This window comes from Sphaeramia orbicularis, chromosome 10, assembly GCF_902148855.1.
Source record: "Sphaeramia orbicularis chromosome 10, fSphaOr1.1, whole genome shotgun sequence".
In the NCBI taxonomy this organism is placed as follows: domain Eukaryota; kingdom Metazoa; phylum Chordata; class Actinopteri; order Kurtiformes; family Apogonidae; genus Sphaeramia; species Sphaeramia orbicularis.
The window spans coordinates 51993175-52017295 of record NC_043966.1 but is presented as its reverse complement, the minus strand read 5'-3'; the positions used below and the strand labels follow the sequence as shown (position 1 = coordinate 52017295).

At 36.2% G+C, this 24121-nt stretch overlaps 1 protein-coding gene and 1 long non-coding RNA gene across 2 annotated transcripts in view; both read left to right on the top strand.

Moving 5' to 3' along the window:
* Positions 1-24121, top strand: part of gabra2b (gamma-aminobutyric acid type A receptor subunit alpha2b) — a 79787-nt gene that overhangs the window by 5241 nt on the left and 50425 nt on the right. Inside the window, exon 3 of the mRNA XM_030145652.1 lies at positions 7713-7822. Coding sequence (XP_030001512.1) covers positions 7713-7822 — 110 coding nt within the window. The remainder of the gene's footprint in view (positions 1-7712; positions 7823-24121) is intronic.
* On the top strand, positions 11364-19119 carry LOC115427194 (uncharacterized). Its single transcript, XR_003936449.1, has 3 exons — positions 11364-11527; positions 12022-12032; positions 19108-19119. It is a non-coding gene; the product is annotated as an uncharacterized LOC115427194 (long non-coding RNA).

The following is a 24121-nucleotide window of genomic DNA, read 5'->3' as shown; positions in this document are numbered from 1 at the left end:
GAACTGTGAATAACCGTAAAATTTCCATTTTTTAAAAAGAATTTTGTTTCTTTTTTCACAGAAAAATACAGTTAAAATACATTCGCAAATGCATTGTAATTTCACAAATATTTCTTTTCTATTTATGAGATTAAACTGTTAATTTAAAGTTTAATACTGAAAAAGCAAAAAAAAACAAAAACGAGATAAAATTACTGACAATTAACCGTAACAGAAGTATTTGTTCTGTCAGTTGAACCAGACTTGTTTGTTAATTGACAAATATCTTGTGTAATTACAGGAGGTTTCACAACAAAAATGTTGAATAAATGTATTTTTGTGAATGTATAACATGTATAAGCACTGATAAACTGTCCAAATACAGTTTTTATCAGTGGATTGGACAACTGAGTCTCACTGAAAATTATATATATATATATATATATATGTGTGTGTGTGTGTGTGTGTGTGTGTATATGTATTTGTGGGTAGTTTAATTGTTTGAATACATGAAAATATTCTTTATTAAACGTTAAAAAGTCCCAAAAACATGTGCAAAATCTCATGTAAAGTTAGGGCAAAAAACTGTATTTTAATTATGAAACATTACTGTATTTTTATAAGATGGTTATTTTCTGTTATTTTACAGTATTTTTTTGGCACCCCTGCTGCCGAAATATTACCGTTTTTTATTTTACAAGTTTTTTTTGTACAGTGAACTAATAGCCAACTCATTCCTACTTTTTTTCCTTTGTGATTTGTACTGTATATCCAGCATATCAATGTCACGATGATGACTAAAATTGACCAATTAATTAATTAGAGTTTTACTAAAGCATTCAATCATTTTAGGCACTAGGTTGAACCACAGGCACATTTTGTGCTGGTTTGATCATATATTTTATTTTGTCCAGATGGAAGTTAATGAATGTTTTCCACAGCAGACATGTGGCCTGTGTCAATGGAGTCCAAGAAGGGATGTGAGGGGGTAAAAAAAAAAAAATCAATGGTAGCAAGGGAAGAAATATCAAAGAGACACAGTGAGGGGGAATATTTTAGTTCCAGGTCAGATGAGCAACAGCAATGGAGCGCACACATGCACGAGAGCGCCTCATAGAATTAGATTTTCAGCTTTGGCTCAAATTTAAAGCCTTTAACTCAGTGCTCGGAAAATGGCACATGAGCCATATCTTTAAAGAATCCTCTCTTTGCAGAACTACCTTTTCATGTAGAAACCACCGTTAAAATCCCCATCCACCATTTAAAGCGTGGGCTCTCCTGCTGTGAATATAGTCACTAGCATCTTGGTTAAAAAAAACAAAAAACACACTCTACCTGCAAAATAACTGTCAACAGGGACAACAGACATCACATCAGCAGTAATTCAGTGTCCACATTTTGGAAAAGGTCATGTGATAGGGCTGCAGTGAATCAAAGGGACGACATACGGTCACGGAAAAAATGATTGGACCATCCCTTGTTTTCTTCAGTTTCTTGTTCATTTTAATGCCTGGTCCAACTAAAGGTCCGTTTGTTTGGACAAATATAATGAAAACAACAAAAACAGCTCATAGTAGTTTAATTTCAGAGCTGATATTTATCCATTTAACATGTTTTCTTGATAAAAACCAAAATCCCTTCAGTTCTTCCATCAGTATCTCTGTCATTGTACTGACAAAAACAGTGCTTTCAGACATTCCATGTTTTCTTTTCTGTCTGTTTTAGTCACATGACACACACAGGAGTTAGGACTGGATTGCATAACCATTGTTTCTGATGACTTTTGATGGTCTAATAATTTTTTCCGCTGCTGTTAACGCAGTGGTTTCCAACCTTTTTTGTCTTGTGACCCCATTTTAACATCACAAATTTCTGGCGACCCTAGACATTCAAAATGGAGGCTTTTTTTTTTTTTTTTTGCTGAAATTTATTTGTTTTTGTTTATGTAATAGTTTGAGGTACAACAGCCCAAAAAATTATCCACTATTCATTTTTTAAATAACTTGATTTTTAGCGCACTGACCTCCACTTCCGGTGGAGGTCCTTAGCATTAGCCACATTAGCTGAAGGTCTTAAAAATTTTCAGCCTATGCTTTTATTTCTCTGATGGCCTTAATTTTAAAGCAAGAGACCTTTTGGGTAAACAGCGCCACGTTAATTGAAAAGGTGGATGATGTTTTGTTTTTTTTTTCTTATAGTGGATAATGTTTTAGGCTGTTCTCTTTTTTTCTAATAGTGGATAATGTTTTAGGCTGTTCTCTTTTTTTCTAATAGTGGATAATGTTTTAGGCTGTTCTCTTTTTTTCTTATAGTGGATAATTTTTTGGCCTGTTCTTTTTTCATATAGTGGATACTTTTTTGGACTGCTATCTTTTGTTCTTATAGTGGATAATTTTTTGGACTGCTCTCTTTTTTTCTTATAGTGGATAATTTTTTGGGCTGTTGCACCTCTGGGCCACTGCAGTTTGCTATAGTGTTGCAAATAAACATTAATTTTAGAGGACATTTAGTCTATATAATGTATATTATGTGTCTTTTATACTTTTAGTAACACTCTTTTTTTTATGCAGCTTTTTTTATTTGTTTGTTTTTTTTAAAATATTTTTGCCATCAGGGTTTTTCTGTTATATTTTAGTTTTTTATACTCTTTTATATGCATTATTTAGACTTTTTTATGGCATCTAGGACGATTGCACTTTTTAAAATTTCGTTGTACCTGTACAATGACAATAAAGACATTCTATTCTATTCTATTCTATTCTATTCTATTCTATTCTATTCTATTCTATTCTATTCTATTCTACTGTCATGGTCGGAGGCAGTAAATCCAGGTGTAGATTACTGCACAAAGGGAGAATGTGATTTTCCTTGGTCAGGATCTGTCCAGTCAGTCCAGCTGTCATTTACAAGGAGGACAATTAATACTGAACAAACAAGAACTGAAACTATGAATTATGAAAGAGCTGCAGCATCTGAAACTGACCACAATGAACATTTGACAGATAAACAGAACCACAGTGCTGCAGTTTCACACTCACAGTTGGTCTGTTATAGACTGGGATTGTTTCTGTCAACTCACCATATATTTTTATTAGTAAGTTTTTTTTTTTTGTTTGTTTGTTTTTTTTTTTTTTTTTTAATTTTTATCCATTACTAGAAATTTCAGGCGAACCCATTTGAATTCCAGGTGACCCCACATGGGGTCCCGACCCCAAGGTTGAAAAACAGTGGTGTAGTAACACACAGGGAACGTGGATGGCATCGTTTCTAGACTTCTCCGTTTCTGTCCCATTATAACTCCTGGGGACTTTACAAAAACAGGGTCTGCAGCATTTCAAGAAGACCTCAAATGTCAGAATACTGAGGATGCTAGGTGGAAATGGTGCAGAGTGTAACCATTATAATACAAAATGCACAACTTCAATTGAACATTCTGCTCAAAAGATTACATATTCTTTATTATTTATAACCGTTTAAATTAAATATCTTGTCAATAGTTTCCACATCAGGTCAGTTGTCCTACACCTTGTACTGCATATATTTAGAGGGCTTAGCCTTATTTCTTCAAGACTTTGTTTTTTGATGGTAAATTTTCTTTCCTAGCCAATGTTAGCAATAAATTGAACTAATAATAATAGATAACAAGCAGAAAATATAGGAACTGCAGAAGATACCTTCTCCACAGTGACGTATCCACAGTTATTTTAACCCCGTTAGCTAAATTTGGATACAGTTAAGATATGTGCTCTTCATTGGTATTCTTAGTTTTCCTTCCATTGCTTTCCCTCAAAAGTTCTTGCACCATGTCTCTGTTTTTGCTTTTTTTTCTTACTTTATCAATATCATGAATTCACATCTCCATATCTGCAGTTTGGAAGTATGCATTAGCATTCTGATTCTTATAGCAGGCTGCACGGTGAATTTAAAATATATGTGAGATTTTTTTTATCTCTGGTATTCTGTAAAATGTATATAACATTGTTTTTATACTTTAGAGAATGTAGCAGCGCATACCAAGTCGTTTTGTCTCGTTACCTTGCTGCCCTCTGGATTGAACCAGTCAGGTAGCACTGTCAGGCTGATGCTAACGTGAAACTATACAAATTAGCTTGTGAAATTAATAGGTGATGAATCTGAAAATAAATGTCATTTATTGTTTGTTGACTAAGTATTCTCTTTATATTTTTAAGGAAAGGAAATATTGAAGGTGTTTAAAAGTGTGATTTAACCTTCTAAGACCCAGGAAAGTTCAAGTTTAGGCTGTTTTGGCTTTTTGTTTTAATTAAATAATGGCCTGTTTTGAAAACATCATGACGCAACAGTTTTTTTCAGATGCATTTTTAAAAATTTTAATAGAACGTCCTTTGGGGTGGACAGTTCATATATATATATATATATTAGTGCTGGGCAGTGATTAAATTTTTAAATCGCAATTAATTGCATGGATTTTGGGGGGGGGGGGGGGGGGGGGGGTTGCCGGCATCAACAGCATGTTTTGCTTTTCAGTGATATTTCAGACTGGAAGTACTCCGGTGATAAAAATAATTCCACATGTCAGTGCTTCCAAACACCTGTGTCCTCCCCCCCCCCACCATCTGAAGACATTTAAAATGAAAATGTCCATGGAACAGACCGCTACTTTTACACATGTTTATGTCCACACGTTTATTTCCGCTTGTGAATGATTGACAGGAGTCTTAGTTCCACTAATCAGTACTAATACTAATAAGCCCAATAATATGTGATGTTCAGTTGTTCAAAGCAAGCAAAGGGGGCCCTCTAGTGGTCGGAATAAGTTCCACTAACGTATGTTTTGTCCTTTCAGTGTTACCGTAGTCAGTTCAGACATAAGAAAGAACTAACAGAAACGTTTCTTTCACTCTGTTTGTATGGCCTGTGAGTATTTTATGTTCAGTTGTTTTAAGAATGAATAGGATAAAATATATATAGGCTGGCATATTATACCTAAACACAACCAATGAATTTACATAAACTTAGCATGAGCCTGCATAAAGAATTAGCAACCCATCTGCGACTGCTAGCATAAACGAATTGGCTTAAACATGTTAATAACACATTGTAATAAACACATCCAAAATGACGTCATAAACATGTTTCTAACAGCACGTTTACATGTGAAATTATTTAGCAAACAACAGAATGATTGATGCATACAGGCGTTGAACTGCAGGAGTTACACAAAGTTTGATTCAGCATTACTCGGAAAAAAAAAAAATAAATAAATAAATAAAAAATATATATATATATGTCCTGCAATGAACTGGCGACTTGTCCAGGGTGTACCCCGCCTTCGCCCCTATGTAGATGGGATAGGCTCCAAGCGACCCCCATGATCCTGGTGAGGATGAAGTGGGTTCAGAAAATGAATGAATGAATATATATGTATGTATATATATGTATATATATATATATATATATATATATATATATATATATATATATAGAGAGAGAGAGAGAGAGAGAGAGAGAGAGAGAGAGAGAGAGAGAGAGAGAGAGAGAGAGAGAGAGAGAGCTGTGAAACTTTTGTCCAAACGTGGACAGAAAACTCGTAGCTGGGTCTTAGGAGGTTAAAATGTGATAAAGTTGGGAAAATTTCCCCCACGCCATCAGACAACACTAAACCAAGTACATGGGAGTACTAACTAAATAAGGAGTATTCAGAGGAATGTGATCAAACAAGGAAATACTCAGATGTAGAAAATAATCAGTTGTGGTATTGTCGTATTATTGTGAACATTCCTTGTGTTGAAGTAAGATCTGCCTTTCACTTGAGGCTGTAACTCCAAAGCTGTCAACAGTAACTGATGGCACATATTCCAATGCAGCTGTCATAAATAATGAGAATTTCATGTGTTTGTTTTCAGCCATCAGTTGACAAAATGTTTGTGGAAGAAGGGTATACTGTAGACGGTGGCTTTGATGCTAACCCTAACTCTTAATGTGTTAACTGATCAATCTAAAACAGGGCTGTCACACTCATTTTAGTTCAGTTCCACATTCAGCCCAATATGATCTTCAGTGGGTCGGACCAATAAAATAATAACAGTGAAAAAAGTTAAATTATATTATGATAATGTTTACATCTACAAAGTTTCCTTAAAAATCTGAATAACATGAACAATTTGAATTGTCTTAAGAAAAACAAGTGCAATTTTAACAATATTCTGCCTTGGTTTATCAGTTTATCATTTACACATGAGCGTTACAATCGCACACAACATTTAGTAACAGGCAGAAAATTGGTAAAATTAAATTTACTTTTCTTAACACATTTCCATTTGTTCATATTTGTTTAAGGTTATTCACATTTTCTATGAAAGTATAGTTTAGTAATGTAAACATTTTCATGTATTTTACTTTTTTACACCAAAAAAAACAAAAACAAAGAGAGAATTTGGGGTTGTTGTAATTTATAGGTTATAATGATAATATTTTACTGGTTCTGACCCACTTGAAATCTAATTGGACTGTATGTGTCTGTATGTGGAACCTGAATTTTAATGATTTTGACACCATTGATTTCCATTTCACAAATTCATTCCGTGGCCAGACTGGACCCTTTGGTGGGGCGGCTTTGGTCCCCGGGTCGCATGTTTGACACCTGTGACCTAAAACATCTGTAGATGTGAATGTGAGATTGAATGGTTTTCTGGATATGTTCATTTGTAATGAACTGGTGACATGTCCAGGGTGTACCCCATCTTCACCCAGTGGTATCTGGGATAGACTCCGGCACCCCGACAACCCTCACAAGGATTAAGCAGTTTGGAAAATGAATGAATGAATGAATAACATTATTGTTCCTATCCACTGTTAGCGGGCTAATCGTAACAATAAACCAGCAAATTAATTAATAAACAAATGGTTCCAGGCACAACAAACCCCGCCCCTCACAGGTATTGTAGCTTATTTTGCTATGGATCCTGCTGATGTCATCATGTCTATGCATGTGCTGATGTCATATCAATTGCTTCTATACGTGTGCGAAGTTTGAAGTAAATTTAAACAAAATTGGCAAAGTTGGCATTTGCTGATTTGATTTTTGTCTCCAAGTAAAACAATGAAAAGTAGTTGGTTACTCGGTTATGGATATGAAATTTAACATTAAGATGGTAAAAAAAAAAAAAATTGGCTAAAAATGTCAATGGTTTGGATGTGTTTTTTTCACCCTACAACTATGAAAATACTAAATACGGTAATTCCTGTGTAGTTTATAAAATCCACACATATTGGTGCCTTAAGGTAATTAGAGGAATGTGGTCCAAATAGAAAATAACCAGATACGGGAAATAATTAATGGTAGGCTAGGCTATATTCATTAGCATCCCTTTCTTAAAGTAAAATACGCTTTTAACCTGAGGCTGTTGCAACAAAGCTGTCAACAGCAGTGATTATGTTGGGCTTTAATGTAGGGCCTCATCTGAATGTATTTACCATGAATCTGCAGCTTTGATTACATTTGCATACTCAGTTGTGTTTTGGCTCCAAGATCAGATGGCTCACAAACGCTGGGGCTTGAACTGGGTCATCCATGTGGCTGAAAAACAATGTTTGTACGTTTGGGCATATATAGAATCTATGCCAGAAAAATAACAACCCCTTTTTCCATAAATCAGGCTTGTGAAGGAAACAGAATTGTGAGTCTAAATTCAATTAATATGTAGTAAAACCCTAGTAGTGAGTCATATTGTGGTTGTGTTTGAATCTCCCAGGTCAGTGAGTGCTGATGCTTCCGATGCCAACATCAACATCACCCAGTTCACGTTGATCCTGGACAGACTTTTGGATGGATATGACAACCGTCTACGGCCTGGTCTTGGAGGTAAGGAAGAAATTCAAGCTACTTCAAAGACAACATGTTGTCTTTACATCAGGGGTCTCAAACATGCGGCCCGTGGGATGAATTTGCAAAGTGCAAAAATTCCACAGATTCATTTTAGTTCAGGTTCCACATACAGACCAATATGATCTCCAGTAAAATATCCTACAAAAAATAATGACTCCATATTTTCTCCTGGGTTTGATATGAAAAAAAAAAAATTACATAATGTCTGTAAATAATGACAACTTCAAATTTTTGTCTTTGTTTTAGAACAAAAACTAACATTAAATTATGAAAATATTTACATTTACAAACTATTCTGTAACAATAAAATGTGAATAACCTGAACAAATATGAACAACCTGAAATGTCTAAAGAAGATTAAGCACAATTTTAACTCTTTTCTGCCTGTTCCTCAGTGTTTAGTGTCTTTGTAGATTCAGTCCATAATGCACATGGAGAAATGATAAGTTGAGGCAGAATATTTTTAATGTTGCACTTATATTTCATAAGAAATTTCATTTTTTTCAGGTTGTTAATATCTTTTTTGTTTGGATAGTTTATAAATGTAAGCAGGGATGTGACGATTTTCGGTATAATGATAAACAACAGTAAAATTGTAGACGGTTAGTATTCCCGTTTAAATTCTTTTAAACGATTACTGCACGTTTAAGGGGAAAAACCCCTATGTAAAGATATGCTTTTATGTCAAATATTTGAGTATAGTTTTAATTTATTACACTTTAGATTTTATATACCTAATATTTGGAACCAATATTCACTTTTAAAGTCTTTGAAATGGTTCATTAAGCATCTGTGTGTTATTTATGCAATAAATTAGATACATTTTTCAAATTGGATTTTATATTTTTTTGTGTGTTTTTGTCCTTTTATGTTGATGTAGTCGGTTAAAGTGAAAAAATAATAGACAGATGATATAAATGAAGTTGTGCTGAAAAAACAGATCCCAAACATGGGTATAGTAAACATTTGTTTCTATAGTATATAAAGGCAAAATCAAAAGTACTGAAAAACGGCCAAAATAGGCTCAGACCACTAAGGGTTAATATTTGAATGTTTCTGCCACAGAAGGTACATTGTGCCAATTATTTTATTTATTTATTTTTTAAATACAACTTGGTTAAATTATTTCAGTGTGTGTATAAGCACTTTTTGAACATTTTGAGCACAATTTCAATAATACCGTGATAATAATGATAACGGTGATCATTTTGGTCACAATAACCACAATATGAAATTTTCATATTGTTACATCCCTAAATGTAAGTATTTTCATAATTTAATGTTTTTTTTTTTACTTTAAAACAAAGACAAAAATTTGGAGTTGTCATTATTTATAGGTTCTTATGCTATCATTTTACTGGTCCGACCCACTGGAGATCAAATCAGGTTGAATGTGGCCCCTGAAAGAAAATGAGTTTAAGAGCCCTGCTTTACATGGATATCTGTTTAATATCTGAGCAATTTAGATTATATATTACTTCTCAATTTTTGCATTGTGCTTCCATTTATGATCAAATAGTGAGTTTCCTTTTTTTTCTAAACAGTTGACGGCTCATTTAGAGTGAGAACACTTCATTTAACATCCACTCTTGTAGTACTGATAACCTTTGGCGGCAATCCCCTCAAGAATAAACTGACAAACACACTCTGTGCACAAAACATTTAGGTTATATAACACTCCACTTCCTGGAAAGTGACAGCAGCCAAAATTGCCACATTTAACCCGACAGAGGGCTATGTTCTCCCTTGAGATTTTTCTGCAAAATGCTGGCTGAGTCTGTCAGATATTCACAAGAAAAGTTGTAATTACATGTAATGACACTACATTTATGATTTATATGCCGCTTCAAGTTGTGCTGTATTGATATAATGGTTTGACTGTAGGGATATGATTTACTCAAGTGATGTCAAATAACATGAAATGTATTGTTATTTTATTTGTATTTTGTTTGTGTGTATTCGGGCTAAAATGTTTAAAGGAATAGTCTAAGCAAACCTGGTCAAAGTTCCAACTGAAACTATTACTGACTGTTGTTCATTGAGTTCCAGTGCACAAGATAAAAGCAGATGTATATTGTAGATGATGTCGTGAAGTAGTGTAGGAGTTGCTGCTCATGAAAATTTGTCAGAACTGACTTAGGCCTTGTCCACACAGAGATGAAAATGATCTATTTCTTTTTTTTCTTTGAAAAATTGTTGTTTGGTTCAGAGAAGCTGGTTTGTTTTTCACTGAAACACTTGTTTTTACTGCTGTTCATACTTTACTGCAGTAAAACGTCTCCAAACCAAAGTGGTCCTATTTAGTGTGACCTTCCTTTTACACTTAACATGTCTGTAATCCTTTTGTTCACATTCAGATTTTTGATTCCAGTTTCATTCAACACATGCCAGATGTTTCCAACAGTTTTTGCTGCTTCTTGTCATGGGGTCAGAGGTCACACTAAATACTAGGCCTGTAACGGTACATGTACCGAACCGAACCGTTTCGGTACACACCTGTTCGGTTCAGTACACAGCTGTACTGAAACGGCACAGTATGTTGAGAAAAAGAAAAAGGAACAAAAGACATCGTTCGATGCGGAACTTTAAATCCGCGCAAGTTTCACACGGACATATTGAAGGAGTGCACATTGACCCAAAATATGAAATAGCAGCTGATATAAGGTTAAAAAAACCCAAAAAACAAAAAAACAAATGTGATGTGAACCTGGAAGGAAGAGACTGAAGACCCTCCACCATCAGTCCAGTCCAGTTTGGATCAGTTCAGGTTCAGGTGAAAGACAACAACCAGGAAAGAGACGTTAATAAGACGGACGTTGTTTGGCCCCTAGGAACTACGGTAGTTCTAAAACACTGACACTAGCTCTCTCTCTCTCTCTCTCTCTCTCTCTCTCTCTCACGCACACTGTATAACAGAGGAATAGAACCCGTAGTTGGACGTTGAAACTCTATAAAGTTCCAATTTCGTTTCACGCCAGCGTTAGTTCCGTTAGTTATGGACCCCCCACCCCCCTGGCTCTGACGGAAAAAAAAATCCCGCTGACAAATCGCACCCTGCATGCGCATGCGCACGTGCACAAAGTGGCCTAAACAGTTTGTTCTCTGTCCTAAAATAAATAATTTGGTTAATTTTTTGTTGTCGAAGTTGCTCTTCAGTTTGTTTCAACAGAATACCATACTGTGATTAGATTTTTCTTGTTTGTTCAAAACTACCTGTCAGGGAAAAGTGCAATACTAATGTTTAACATACATTTTGTAATATTAATAATTTATTTTATTTTCTATTTGATTTATAGCAGCAGAATTATGTTCCTGTTTTTCTATATTCCAATTTTTCAAAAAATTGGGGGAAAATTTTTCAAAAATTCAGAAATGTATTAAAACCATTTTGAGGGGTTTTCTTTCTTCCCGTACCGAACCGAAAAAAAACAAGCCGTGGCTTTCAAAACCGAAAACGTACCGAACCGAAAATTTTGTGTACCGTTACAGCCCTACTAAATACTGACTTTAACCTTTAGAACCCATTTAGTTCTGTTTGTGTGTCTTCTAAGGCTGTGCACACATTTCCTGTATTTTCTTGTTGCATTAGAAGAAAAAAGACTGAGAAATAAATATGTGTGTTCATTTCAATGCTGCAAAAACAACTAATCTAAAGGCCGCCTAAACCGTTTGCACAGTAGTGTGTAGCATACCCTCCTAAATGAAGGATGACATTTTACTGGTGATTTTCAGATTTAATGGCACTAAATCCTTAAGTCAACCATAAGAGCTAAAGAACACACAAATAAAAAATGTGTAATTACAAAGCACTTACATTTCACATTAGCAAAATAACTATGAGGATTAGCTTGACTGAAACCTAACAATAAACGTTAGCTTAGCTCGCTAGCGTAAATGACAAATTAATAAATCAGTGAGAGACACAAAATATTCAGTAACATCTCTACATTTAACACAAACGTAGCTTGTGCCTCTTACAATACAAAACAATGAATTGACTCTGTGTCGAACCTTCTTTGCCGTTTTTTTTTAACCGTTTTTTTCTCCTTCTTATGTTAAGATAGAAAGTTACTCTTCAAAATAAAAGTCTGCTACGTCCAAACCGGAAGTTACCCATTACGTAGCCAAATTAAAAACAATACGCCAAGACACAATTATAGAAGTGAATTTAGCAGTTATACTTAGGGTTATTTACAAGTAGTGTTTATAGATATGAGAAATAACTAACAAATGCCAGGAAAATACACCTGACGTTACTCAGATAAAAACCAGACAAGATAATGTAGAATAGCCACAGGTAATAATGTAGAATTATTAATAAAGGGGAAACAATGCAATTGACAGGTAACACAAAAAAAACAGGTGTTACAATGAATACAAAATATTTGACTCTTTTATTTAAATTTGCGGTAAAGTAAGTGCTCAGGGTCTAGTCTTTCATAGATGTTTTAATGCAGACAATGTGGGAACTGTATAGAGGGTCTGCACATACGTCACTTCCCCCCCAGGCCACGCCCCTCTAAGTCAGACTGAGTGTCTTAAACCAACCTGCTCAACATGACGGAGTATAGCAGTAAACACAGCCAGAGAAAAGGAACATGTGAAATAGGAAATTAAATGAAGGACAGTTGGACTGGACATGGATCTGTACGAGCTACCAAAGAACAAGTGGTCCATGAACACTGACATGTGGACACACATGGAGGATCCAGACCTGATCCAGGGTGGAGGGGATCAGCGCTATTTGGACCTGAAACTAATATACATGGTTTCATCAGGACTGACAACCAGGGTCCAAAACTAGGACCCAGAACCAGCTGATCCAAAGGCTCCAAAACTAGGGCCCAGAACCAGCTGATCCAAAGGGTCCAAAACTAGGGCCCAGAACCAGCTGATCCAAAGGCTCCAAAACTAGGGCCCAGAACCAGCTGATCCAAAGGCTCCAAAACTAGGGCCCAGAACCAGCTGATCCAAAGGGTCCAAAACTAGGGCCCAGAACCAGCTGATCCAAAGGCTCCAAAACTAGGGCCCAGAACCAGCTGATCCAAAGGCTCCAAAACTAGGGCCCAGAACCAGCTGATCCAAAGGCTCCAAAACTAGGGCCCAGAACCAGCTGATCCAAAGGTCATTTCCAGTAGACCGTGGACTGACCCCAGTGAATATATGCATGATCTACTGGGACTGAGCAGATTTACTGAGTCTAGTTCAGATCCAGTCCTTTATCCAACACAGATACTACTGCTGTGGACCAGCAGGGCACCACTGCATTCTGGGAAATTAGCAGATTTACATCACCTGTTTTTAAATTATGACATTATTCTTGTAATATTATGGCTTTATTGTCACAATATGACGACTTTAATCTCATAAACGAATGACATTTTTGTTAAAGTTTTTTTAAAGTGTTTTTCTTTTCTTCTGTGGTCCTAATTCTCCGTCGTAGCTTTATTCTCCAGTTCCCCCGTATTTGTAAAACTAGGTTAGCCTCAGTTTCAGTTAGTTTACTAATCATGTAGGAGCACAAGGTTCAGAATCACAAAATGAAGACAAAAATCAGGAAAGATCTGATCATGAAAACAAGAGCTGCACTAAGAAGTAACACTAGCCCAAACAATACTTAATTTAAGGTCTGATTGGACCCAAAAATTCAGCATAAATGAATGTTAGCTGACACCAAACAGGATCCACAGATCTAGGTTTGGTTTCCTGGATTTGTGGATCCATCTCCTTCTCTTTTCTTTGTCTTTCAGTGTCTGTAAAACGATAGCTCCCACTGCTTTAAGAACCTGAAAATACAATCAATCTCACAACAGCTCTTCTCCATATTTTTTTATTCGGTATTGTTCTTCAGTTTAGACAGGATTGAAGCCAACGCTGTCACTCATCTCCCTCTTTCTGCCACTCAGTGGGCAGAACCGTAGTGACTTCCACCAGTGGTGACGTCATGTGCAGACCCTCTATTATAGCTTTAAAACACCAATAATAAAATCTCTAATGTTAGTCTGTTATATTTAATCATATCTGTTACTATGAAAAATAATCAGACCCATACTGGTGTGTGTCCTGGTGATTTAGTGTGTTTCGTTGAATTCCCTCTCTGTCATTATTGCCACTATATAGCAATAAGCCACCACTCTACTTTAAATGGATGTTAAATTTTGTGGTATATCCCGAGGCCACTCCACCGGCTGTGCAGCCTGGACGTTTTAAAAGTGTCTCTGAAGAAAAAAAAAAAGTACCAAACTGTCAAGTGCACTGGCCGTCCTTGAACCTCCTTCTCCAGCCCCAAATGGCAGTACAGCTTCATGCTTCATTTGTGCATTCCGGTCACTGAAGTTACAGCACTATAGTGTCTAGGGCTGTGTATCAGCAAGAATCTAGCAATACAATACAAATCACAACACTAGGATCACGATACGTTATATCACGATATATCATGATACTGTTAAAAAGGCAAATTTTAGTTTGTTTCTTTTCTTTTTAATGATTATTTCCTTGAAGAATTGAATTACACCAGAAATCTGCACAAATACTAAGCACATTTTTATTTGATCACAACAGGATCTAATGTTATATCACAAAATGTTCCTGTGTTCAAACTGAAATTATATTTTACAGACATGACAGTTTAAGATCCTGTTCAAATGTTCAGATTCTATTAGTTCAGAACTAACATCAGAACATTATTTCTGTACAATCCCAACAAAGGAAATAACATTATTTAATAAAAGAGTGTTAAATAATAATAAATAAAATATAAATAAAAAAACAAAATGAACCTCCACAATGTCTGCATTTGAATAAATACCTAAAAATATCGATACAGCAATTTTTAATGTCGATACAGTATTGTGAAATGAAATATCACGATATATTGCAGAACCAATATTTTCTTACACCCCTGGTAGTGTCTGCTCCAACCACATTAAATATATTAATAGGATTTTTCTTTTTAATACATTTAAAAAGGGGTTTTTACTGTGGATCGAAGAGGGCCCATAAATGTAATGACTAAGGTTCTAATAGTTTTGGATTTTTCATTCTAGTTTAATTTTATTTAGTTTTGACATGTTTTTTTCTCTAATTCAGTTAGTTTTAATTCATTTTTAGAGCAGTTTGGTAGTTTTTATTAGTTTTCTTTTTTTTTTTTTTTTTCTAAATGCTTAGTTTTAGTTTAGTTTTACAATTAATTTTAGCTTTGTCGTCTCTTTTCTCTTCTCTGTCGTATTCAAATAAATCCCAGACAGGACTCTGCTGCTTTCTCCCAACTTTAGTCTCCATGTTTCCAGGTAGAGTGGGGACCAGAAGACGAATGGAAACCACAAGTGACGGACCAAAAAGTGTCATACGGTGCCGCTAGATAAAATTGCTAGAGCAAAATAAATTGATTTTGTATCAATCTGACATTGACAAAGACAAAAAGAAAGGGAATTTTATCCATAATTTTTATCCATTTTAGTTAGTTTTATTAGCACACAATACAGTTTCAGTTAGTTATCGTTTTTTTCTTTTAATTACAGTTTTTATTTATTTCATTTAACGGAAATGTTTTTACAATTCTAGTTTTCGTCATTTCGTTAGTTTTCGTTAACAATAATAACCTTGACCTCCACAATATCTGCATTTGAAAAAGTACCTAAAAATATCGATACAGTATTGTGAAATGAAATATTGCGATGTATTGCAGAACCGATATTTTCTTATACCCTTAGTAGTGTCTGTTCCAACCACATTAAATATATTAATAGGATTTTTCTTTTTGATACATTTAAAAAGGGGTTTTACTGCGAGTCGAAGAGGGCCCATAAATGTAATGACCTGAGTATTTTCCACCTTGAAGGCAGAAAAAGCAGAGCGCCTCCTGAGGTCCATGTTGAGTAGCCTGGCGCTGTGCTTCGTCCCCTCCCTCAACCCTCACTTCTCCCATCAGCCTCAGTGTTTGCCATCTCATTTCCAGCTGGCCCCTCACCCCAAAGCTGAGCTCCTCCCTCAGGATTTGGTGCCATTTGAAATTCAAATTCCTGGGGCCATCAGCCGAGACCGGAGCTGCCATATGGGATATAGAGACCTCCTTTAGCTTGGCAGCGCTCAGCATGCACAACTGGACCTCCAGTGACAGCGCTGCTAGTGATTTTTACTATCATAATCTCACATGAAGGTCAGGCGAATCCTTCTTAAAAAGCCTCTTTTTTGTCAGTTTAGAAATAAATAAATGTCAAAGTATATTCCTGAAATTTCCTCTAATGTTACATATTCTCTCATTAAAACACTACGAATATAAATCATTGCATCTTGCCAAAACATCAGCCGTACCAATCCTCAGATAGACTGTTTTCAGTTTTCACTCGCTCAAAGTCCAGTTCATTCGTGAAAATTTCTGAAAGTAAAAAAAACTGCATTGTTTTGTAAATGAAAAATGTCACTACCAAATAATTCTTTATGAAATTATTAGACATAAGTGCAAAACAACCGGCTCTATAATGTAGAAAGATGAGGTAATGTATTAAAGTTTTCTTTACACTGATGTATACCCAACATGTGTCAATTAAATCAAATAAAATAGACACAAGTGCTATTAAAGATAAATGTTAAATGTAGGCTTTTTGTAAAGGTGACATGAGCAGGAGCCCAAAACTGCAGGGAGTTTCTTTGTTTTAAATTCAGGTTTTTTATTTGAACATTTTCAGAGATATTTGATCATACAAATAAACAAGTTAACAAAATACCTGATACTGACCTAGTAACAGAAAGAAAGAAAGAAAGAAAGAAAGAAAGAAAGAAAGAAAGAAAGAAAGAAAGAAAGAAAGAAAGCATAATTACTCAGTTAAAAGCACAAAGAAAATGACATCATCCAATGACTGTTGAAGAAAAACAAGCTCAGACATCAGATATACCATGTGATGTATGATATGATGTAATAGGATACAGTGACGTCTGCTCTTCTGCTGGATTTGAACTGGTACAGATATTTAATCATGTAAGAAAACAAAGAAAAAGTAAAAATCACAGTCTAGTGTCAGCCTCCATCTGAAAAATATATAGAAATGCTCAGTTCAAAGTTGAATTACATAGTTTTATAAATTAAAAAAATGTTGTTCATGAAAATTTTTAGAGGTAAATAAAACCAAATATTGTGTAAAAGATGCGATGTGATGCGATGCGATGTGATGAGATGCGATGCGATGCGATGTGATGAGATGAGATATGACATGCGATGAGATGACATGAGATGAGATGCGATGAGATGAAATGAGATGACATGTGATGTGATGAGATGAGATGCGATGAAATGAGATGACATGTGATGTGATGAGATGATATGCAATGAGATGAAATGACATGACATGCGATCCGATGAGAAGAGATGACATGCGATGAGAAGAGATACGATGCGGTGCGATGCAATGAGATGACATGCAATGAGATGAAATTAGATGACATGAGATGCGATACCATGAGATGCGACGTGACGAGATGCAATGCGATTAGATGCAATGAGATATGTAACGATTCTTTGTGAAAAAGCTCGGACATAAGAGCACAGAAACCATCTTCTTAGTCTCAGTGTGTTCAGGACAGACCAAGGAGACGTGCAGTTGGCAGGAAAACATTTAAATTTTAAAAAAGAACATGAATGACATGCTTTTATCCACAGTGTCTTCCAGTAGCACATACATTTTTATCAGACTGGGGAGCAGTGGGAGTCAAACCCCCACCGCTCCGTGCGTGCTCTCGTCCCCTCCCCATTAACGTACACTGGGCTGCACCGCAGCGCCGGACTCCCTCTGCAATGGAAAAAAAAAATGACATCAAATGTAATTTTCCACATTGTACACACGTTAGATCTGTATGTCTCATCTGTGGTAAAAACATGCTAACGCTTCACTGGGCTTTTGTTTGTAACGCATTTGTAATGGCAGAAAAAGAGCCTCATCACAGCTGCACCAGTGTGTTCAATCATACATACAGTAGAGAAAGGGCCGTTGGAGTCAGTCCCTTTGACAGTTTTCACGGTTCAGATCGCATGTCACCGCAAAATATAAGGCTGACTCTTCTGCTGTAGATGTGTACATACTTTCTGTGTATGGATCATCAAACATTCAGTCATTTATTTATAGCCTCATTACACATTACATACCACATATACCTACAAAGAACATTACATCTATCAAGGAAGTCGGACTGAATTTACTAGTATTCCTTCCCTAAGTGTCTTTTTTTTTTTTTTTATTATTAACATGTTTTTTTAAAAGTGCTTCCAGCTGTTAAAGGTACAGCGTAAGATTACAGGGAACTTTATTGCAGAAATGGAATATAGTATTCATAACTGAAATAAATGAAATATCGCGTTATTTCATTTCATAATACTGTATCGATATTAAAAAGTACTGTACCGATATTTTTAGGTATTTATTCAAATGCAGATATTGTGGAGGTTCATTTTTCTTTTTTGTTTATATTTTATTTATTATTATTTTACACTCTTTTATTAAATAATGTTATTTCCTTTTTTGGGATTGAACTAAAATGATGTTATTATGTATGAACACTTGAACAGGAGCTGAAACTGTAATGTCTGTAAAACAGAATTTCAGTTTGAACACAGGAACATTTTGTGATATAACATTAGATCCTGTTGTGATCAAATAATAACGTGTTTAGTATTTGTGCAGATTTCTGGTGTAATTCAATTCTTCAAGGAAATAATCATTAAAAAGAAAAGAAACAAAAAAATTGCCTTTTTACCAGTATCATGATATATCGTGATATATCGTATTGTGATCCTAGTATTGCGATCTGTAGCATATCGCCAGATTCTTGCCAATACACAGCCCTATTTATAATGATGTACTCCTATGTGTATTTTTATTGTGAATCATTTTGTATTGATTACATTACAATGAGCTGTTTCTGTCTAAAACAGATAGTGGGTCACTTCCATGCAGACACTGGCTCTAGGGGGAACCTTTCCAACACCGTAGGGTACGGTGAGGCAAAGGGTCTGCTACTTCATTGATAAACTGAAATACAAGCCGTTAATATTACAAGGCACAGACTTTAAACTGGGATCTGAATCAACCCCTCTTCAAATGGAGATATTCATGCCTTTTATCCATGCGATCACATGCACAACAATTTGTCTTCATCTGGGCGCTAACTGTTCACATTCTGGCCTTTTTACACTGTGGTGCTGGAGGATTTCTATAGAAGGCACCAAGGCTATGTATAGTTATGGATTTTTCATTATAGTATACTTTTAGTTAGTTTTGACTTTTTTTTTTCTCTAATTCAGTTAGTTTTAATTCATTTTTAGAGCAGGTTTGCTAGTTTTTATTAGTTTTCATTTTATGGTAAATGCTTAGTTTTAATTTTATTCTAGTATTAGTTTTAGTTTTTTCATAACTTTTCCCTTCTTCACCATGGTATTCACATAAATCCCGTACACGACTCTGCTGCTTTCTATCAACTTTAGTCTCCATGTTTCCAGGTAGAGTGGGGACCAGAAGACGACTGGAAACCACAAGTGAACACAAGTGACGGACCGTTAAATATCATATGGCGCCAGCAGCTAAAATTGCTCGAGGGAAATAAATTGATTTCATATCAATCTGACATTGACAAAGACGAAAAGGAAGGGAATTTTATCCATAATTTTTATCCGTTTTATTTTTGTAAGCACACGATACAGTTTCAGTTTGTTATCATTTTTTCTTTTAATTATAGTTTTTATTTATTTCAGTTAACGAAAATGTTTTTTCAATTCTAGTTTTCGTCATTTCGTTAGTTTTCGTTAACGATAATAACTTTGGAAGGCGCATGAGAAAAATACAGTCTATAGAGGCATGATACCAGTGACAGACCGTGCATTTGGTACCTGGGCCTTCAGTGGGGAATTATAGAAGCCATCAATACTATACAAAAAAATACAAAATAACAAGGCATGGCATTACAGAGACAGACATTTGGCGTATTGAGTGTGAATCCCATTATTACTAACTCTGTAAACCCAGTTAAGACAATGCCAAACCTCTACATTACAACCACAACTGGACCATGGACATCATCTGGAGCAGTTCACAATCACTATTTATCTAACAACATTACATTTCTGACCCCAGACATGACCAACTGAAGCAACCTCAGATCATAACACTTCCCCCAGCAAGTTCTTTTTAAATGTATTTTACTTTTTGTCACAGTACAAAGAGATATTTGCCTCTATTCATCATACATACTATAGCTCAGGTACTTCTTCTAAGAAAAAGTCCCTGGTCCACAGCCTGTTCTTTCGCTGTCAAAACAATGACATAAAGGTCTGAGATTAGACATTGGCTGTGGAACCATCTGTGGAAAAATGGGTAAATGAAAAACACTAGCAGTATTTTTGATATTCCACCAGGGTGCTACTGATTATTCAGCACAACAGTTGAGTCATTTTAGCCCAGCTGCTTGCTCTAGCTCTCTGATAACAATATAATAATTCAGTAATCCTCATACTACCCCTACAGGTCATGTTCATGGTATGTCTTGTGTCCTGTTGTGCTAATTTTGGAGGATGTGCAGAACTGACGCTCCAGATGGAAGCAGTACATGCGAGGCAGCCGTCACGTGCATCCGATGGCGGGGTGACAAGCAAACATGTCTCTGTGCTTAAAGAAAGAGGGTTGACTCAAATGAAACATATTGTACATTTCAGTAGAGATTGCCTTGTTTTTCCGACAAAATGCTCTGATCATTTGGAATACTAAATTAATTGTATTGTACTAATGTTTTGCTAAGCTTTGGGGCTGCTCTACATTCAGGAGCACTCTGCTGTGTCTTGTTAGAGTGAAGAGGCAATGTGAGTTGAAACGTTTTTCATCTTCCACTGATAATCAAACGATAAAGATGGAAAAGATGAATCTAGGGCAGAGGTTTTCGAGATGAACCCACATGTCCCCCGGGGCAACTAGAAGGTTTGAGGGGGAAAAAAAAGAAGCACAACTGTAATCATCGCCACAATGAATGAATTACTTGTGTGGGTTTCAGATGCACACATTGTTCCTGTGTTTATTTTTAGCAAACACAGACTCACCGCAGCTATTTGGTGGCTCCATACGAGTAATGCTTTTAGAAGTAAACACTGTGGACTAAGTAGCAAATGTAACAAGGAAATCCTGCTTTCATTTTCCACGCTTGCCTGTTTTATGTGAAATACAGAAGTGTTTGATAGTGCAGCGACATGACTTCACTGAAATGAACTCAGGTTACACAGAGAGAATTTCTAAAGGCACAATCGCTCCCACATCATCATTAATGCGAGTGCGAGGCAGCTCTCTTCTGTTCACATTCACACTTCTGCTACTAATTTGTTTTCCACTCATGTCTTGTCTTCTAACTATGACTTTGTGTTCACAGCTACAATGTGCATTATGTTCTAGGATTAAAGCTGTGCAGAGCAAGAATTTGAGGCTGAAAATCTAATGGGTTTTTTGTCTTGTTGTCTCTCACTAGTATGAAGCACAACCTATCAAAGTCAGCCCACACTCATCCATGCACTCCTTACTGTGCCGATAGATCAGGGCTCCCAAACTCATTTTCTTTCAGGGGCCACATTCAGCCCAATTTGTTCTCCAGTGGGCCGGACCAGTAAAATAATAGCATAATAACCTATAAATAACCTATAAGAAAAAGAGTGTTTTATGTGACAAACCCAAACCCTGAGTCAGCAGGTGAGTGAGCTCTCATGGAGATCTGTCACTCAGTCAGTTATGGCAGATGTTTAAACTTCTCTTTGACCTGGAATCTAATTAACATAGGGTCTTAATTAAATGAATGAGACTGGAATGAGTCCTGGAAAAAAAGAACTGACTCACTATTTTTTAGAAAGAATCTCAATGTAAATCTATGGAAGCCAATGCTTTTTAGAGCCAACCCCAGTGGTCATCAGCGGAATTACAACTTTAAAATCCTTGTGTAGTAAGTACAATACCGAGGCCAGGGCCCTCAAACTCATTTTCCTTCAGGGGCCACATTCATTTGATCTGCAGTGGGCCAGACCAGTAAAATAAAAGCATAATAACCTATAAATAATGACAACTGCAAATTTTTGTCTTTATTTTAGTGCTAAAACCCGCATTAAATTATGAAAATACTTTTATAAACTGTTCAAACAAAAAAGATGTGGATAACCTGAAAAAACTGAAATTTCTTAAGAAAAATAAGTGCAATTTTAACAATATTCTGCCTCAACTTATCATTTCTACATGTGCATTATGGATCGGCTCTAAAGACACTTAACACTTACTAACAGGCAGAAAATAGTTCAAATTGTGCTTAATTTTCTTTAGACATTTCAGGTTGTTCATATTTGTTCAGGTTATTCACATTTTATTGTTACAGGATAGTTTGTAAATGTAAATATTTTCATAATTTAATGTTATTTTTTGCACTAAAACAAAGACAAAAATTTTAAGTTTTCATTTCTTATAGGCATAATGTAATATCATTTTTTTTCACATCAAACCGAGAAGAAAATCTGCAGTCATTCTTTTTTGTCGGTTCTTCTGCTGTTGTTATTTGACTGTAGATCAGATTGGTCTGGATGTGGAACCTGAACTAAAATGAGTTCCACAGCCTGGACTGTGGAGTTTTTGCACTTTGCAAATTCATCCCATGGGCTGGATTGGAACCTTTGGTGGGACACATTTGGCCCCCGGGACGCATGTTTGAGACCCCTGCTATAGATGAAGCTGTTCAGCTATAACAGAGGATCTTTGGACCTGCACCACTCAAACAGGATCAAAAGTGTTGGTCATAATGACAAACAAGAATGTACATTTAAGATTTATCACAGGTGATATAAATGAATAAATAAGTATAGTTGTTTGAACTTATGTTCTGTGTTCAGTTTATCAAACTACAACCTATGTTTTCACACAGGTGGTGATTTCACAATAATTGACTGATAACTGATAATTGCTAATTACTGATAAATAATTATCAGAAAATTAGGATTTTTTTTTAAGAGAATAAAGAAAGGTCTTTGTTCAAAAGTGGTCTTGGGGTAGGGTTGTGCATATTTTAGATGATTTTTTCATTTAAAATATCTTTTGTAATCTTGCAACAGATGGATCTAAAAGTGAAACTAAATACTAATGTATGATTACAAGTAGGGATGGGAATCGAGAACCGGTTCTTTTTGAGAATCGGATCCCAGTAGCTCGATTCCTTGGAATCGTTTGCCTGCCGTCTTAATAATTCTGCTTATTGATTCCACCTTTGTTGCGCATGCGCGATGACGTCACACGTGCGCTGCATTGTTTTGGTCAGAATGTAGCCAACATGGCGTTGAGGCAGAAACGGTCTAAAAACACGACACCAGGTCCAAACAGACCACAGCAGGTCCAAACAGACCACACCAGGTCTAAACAGACCACACCAGGTCTAAACAGACCACACCAGGTCCAAACAGACCACAGCAGGTCCAAACAGACCACACCAGGTCCAAACAGACCACACCAGGTCTAAACAGACCACACCAGGTCTAAACAGACCACAGCAGGTCTAAACAGACCACAGCAGGTCCAAACAGACCACACCAGGTCCAAACAGACCACACCAGGTCTAAACAGACCACACCAGGTCCAAACAGACCACACCAGGTCTAAACAGACCACACCAGGTCCAAACAGACCACAGCAGGTCCAAACAGACCACACCAGGTCCAAACAGACCACACCAGGTCCAAACAGACCACAGCAGGTCCACTAAAACACTGTCAAAGCTTCCATTTCTTCTAAAGGGTGGAATCCCTCCAGTCTGTTCAAACATTTGTCCAGAGCATGGGATTCATTTGATTCACTACTTAGCGGCGCTTGTGAATCTAGCGGCAGAGTGAACACCAGGCCGTCATCCAGGCCCAGTTCCAGTTCCGGTGTGGGCAACAAACGTCGTACCCCCTCAAATACAAGTTTCTGAAGGTAGGGGAAAGGAAATGAGGTGCACAACAACAGGAGATGGGCCGAGTCGAACCGGTTCCACATTGTGGAAATGCGGAAATAGAGGAATTAGTAAAGAGTCTTTAGTTTCACTTTCAGTGTACGCCCCCCCACCCCCAAACCGGTCATCTGTTATTATTATTTGTACATACTGTATATGTTATATTTTCTGTTCAGATGGAAATATAAAAGACAGTTGATGCAAACACACCTGTTTATACTCTTTTATTCCCTCACCCAATGAGAATCAATAAGAGAATCGATAAGGAATCGGATCGATAAGCAAAATTGATAA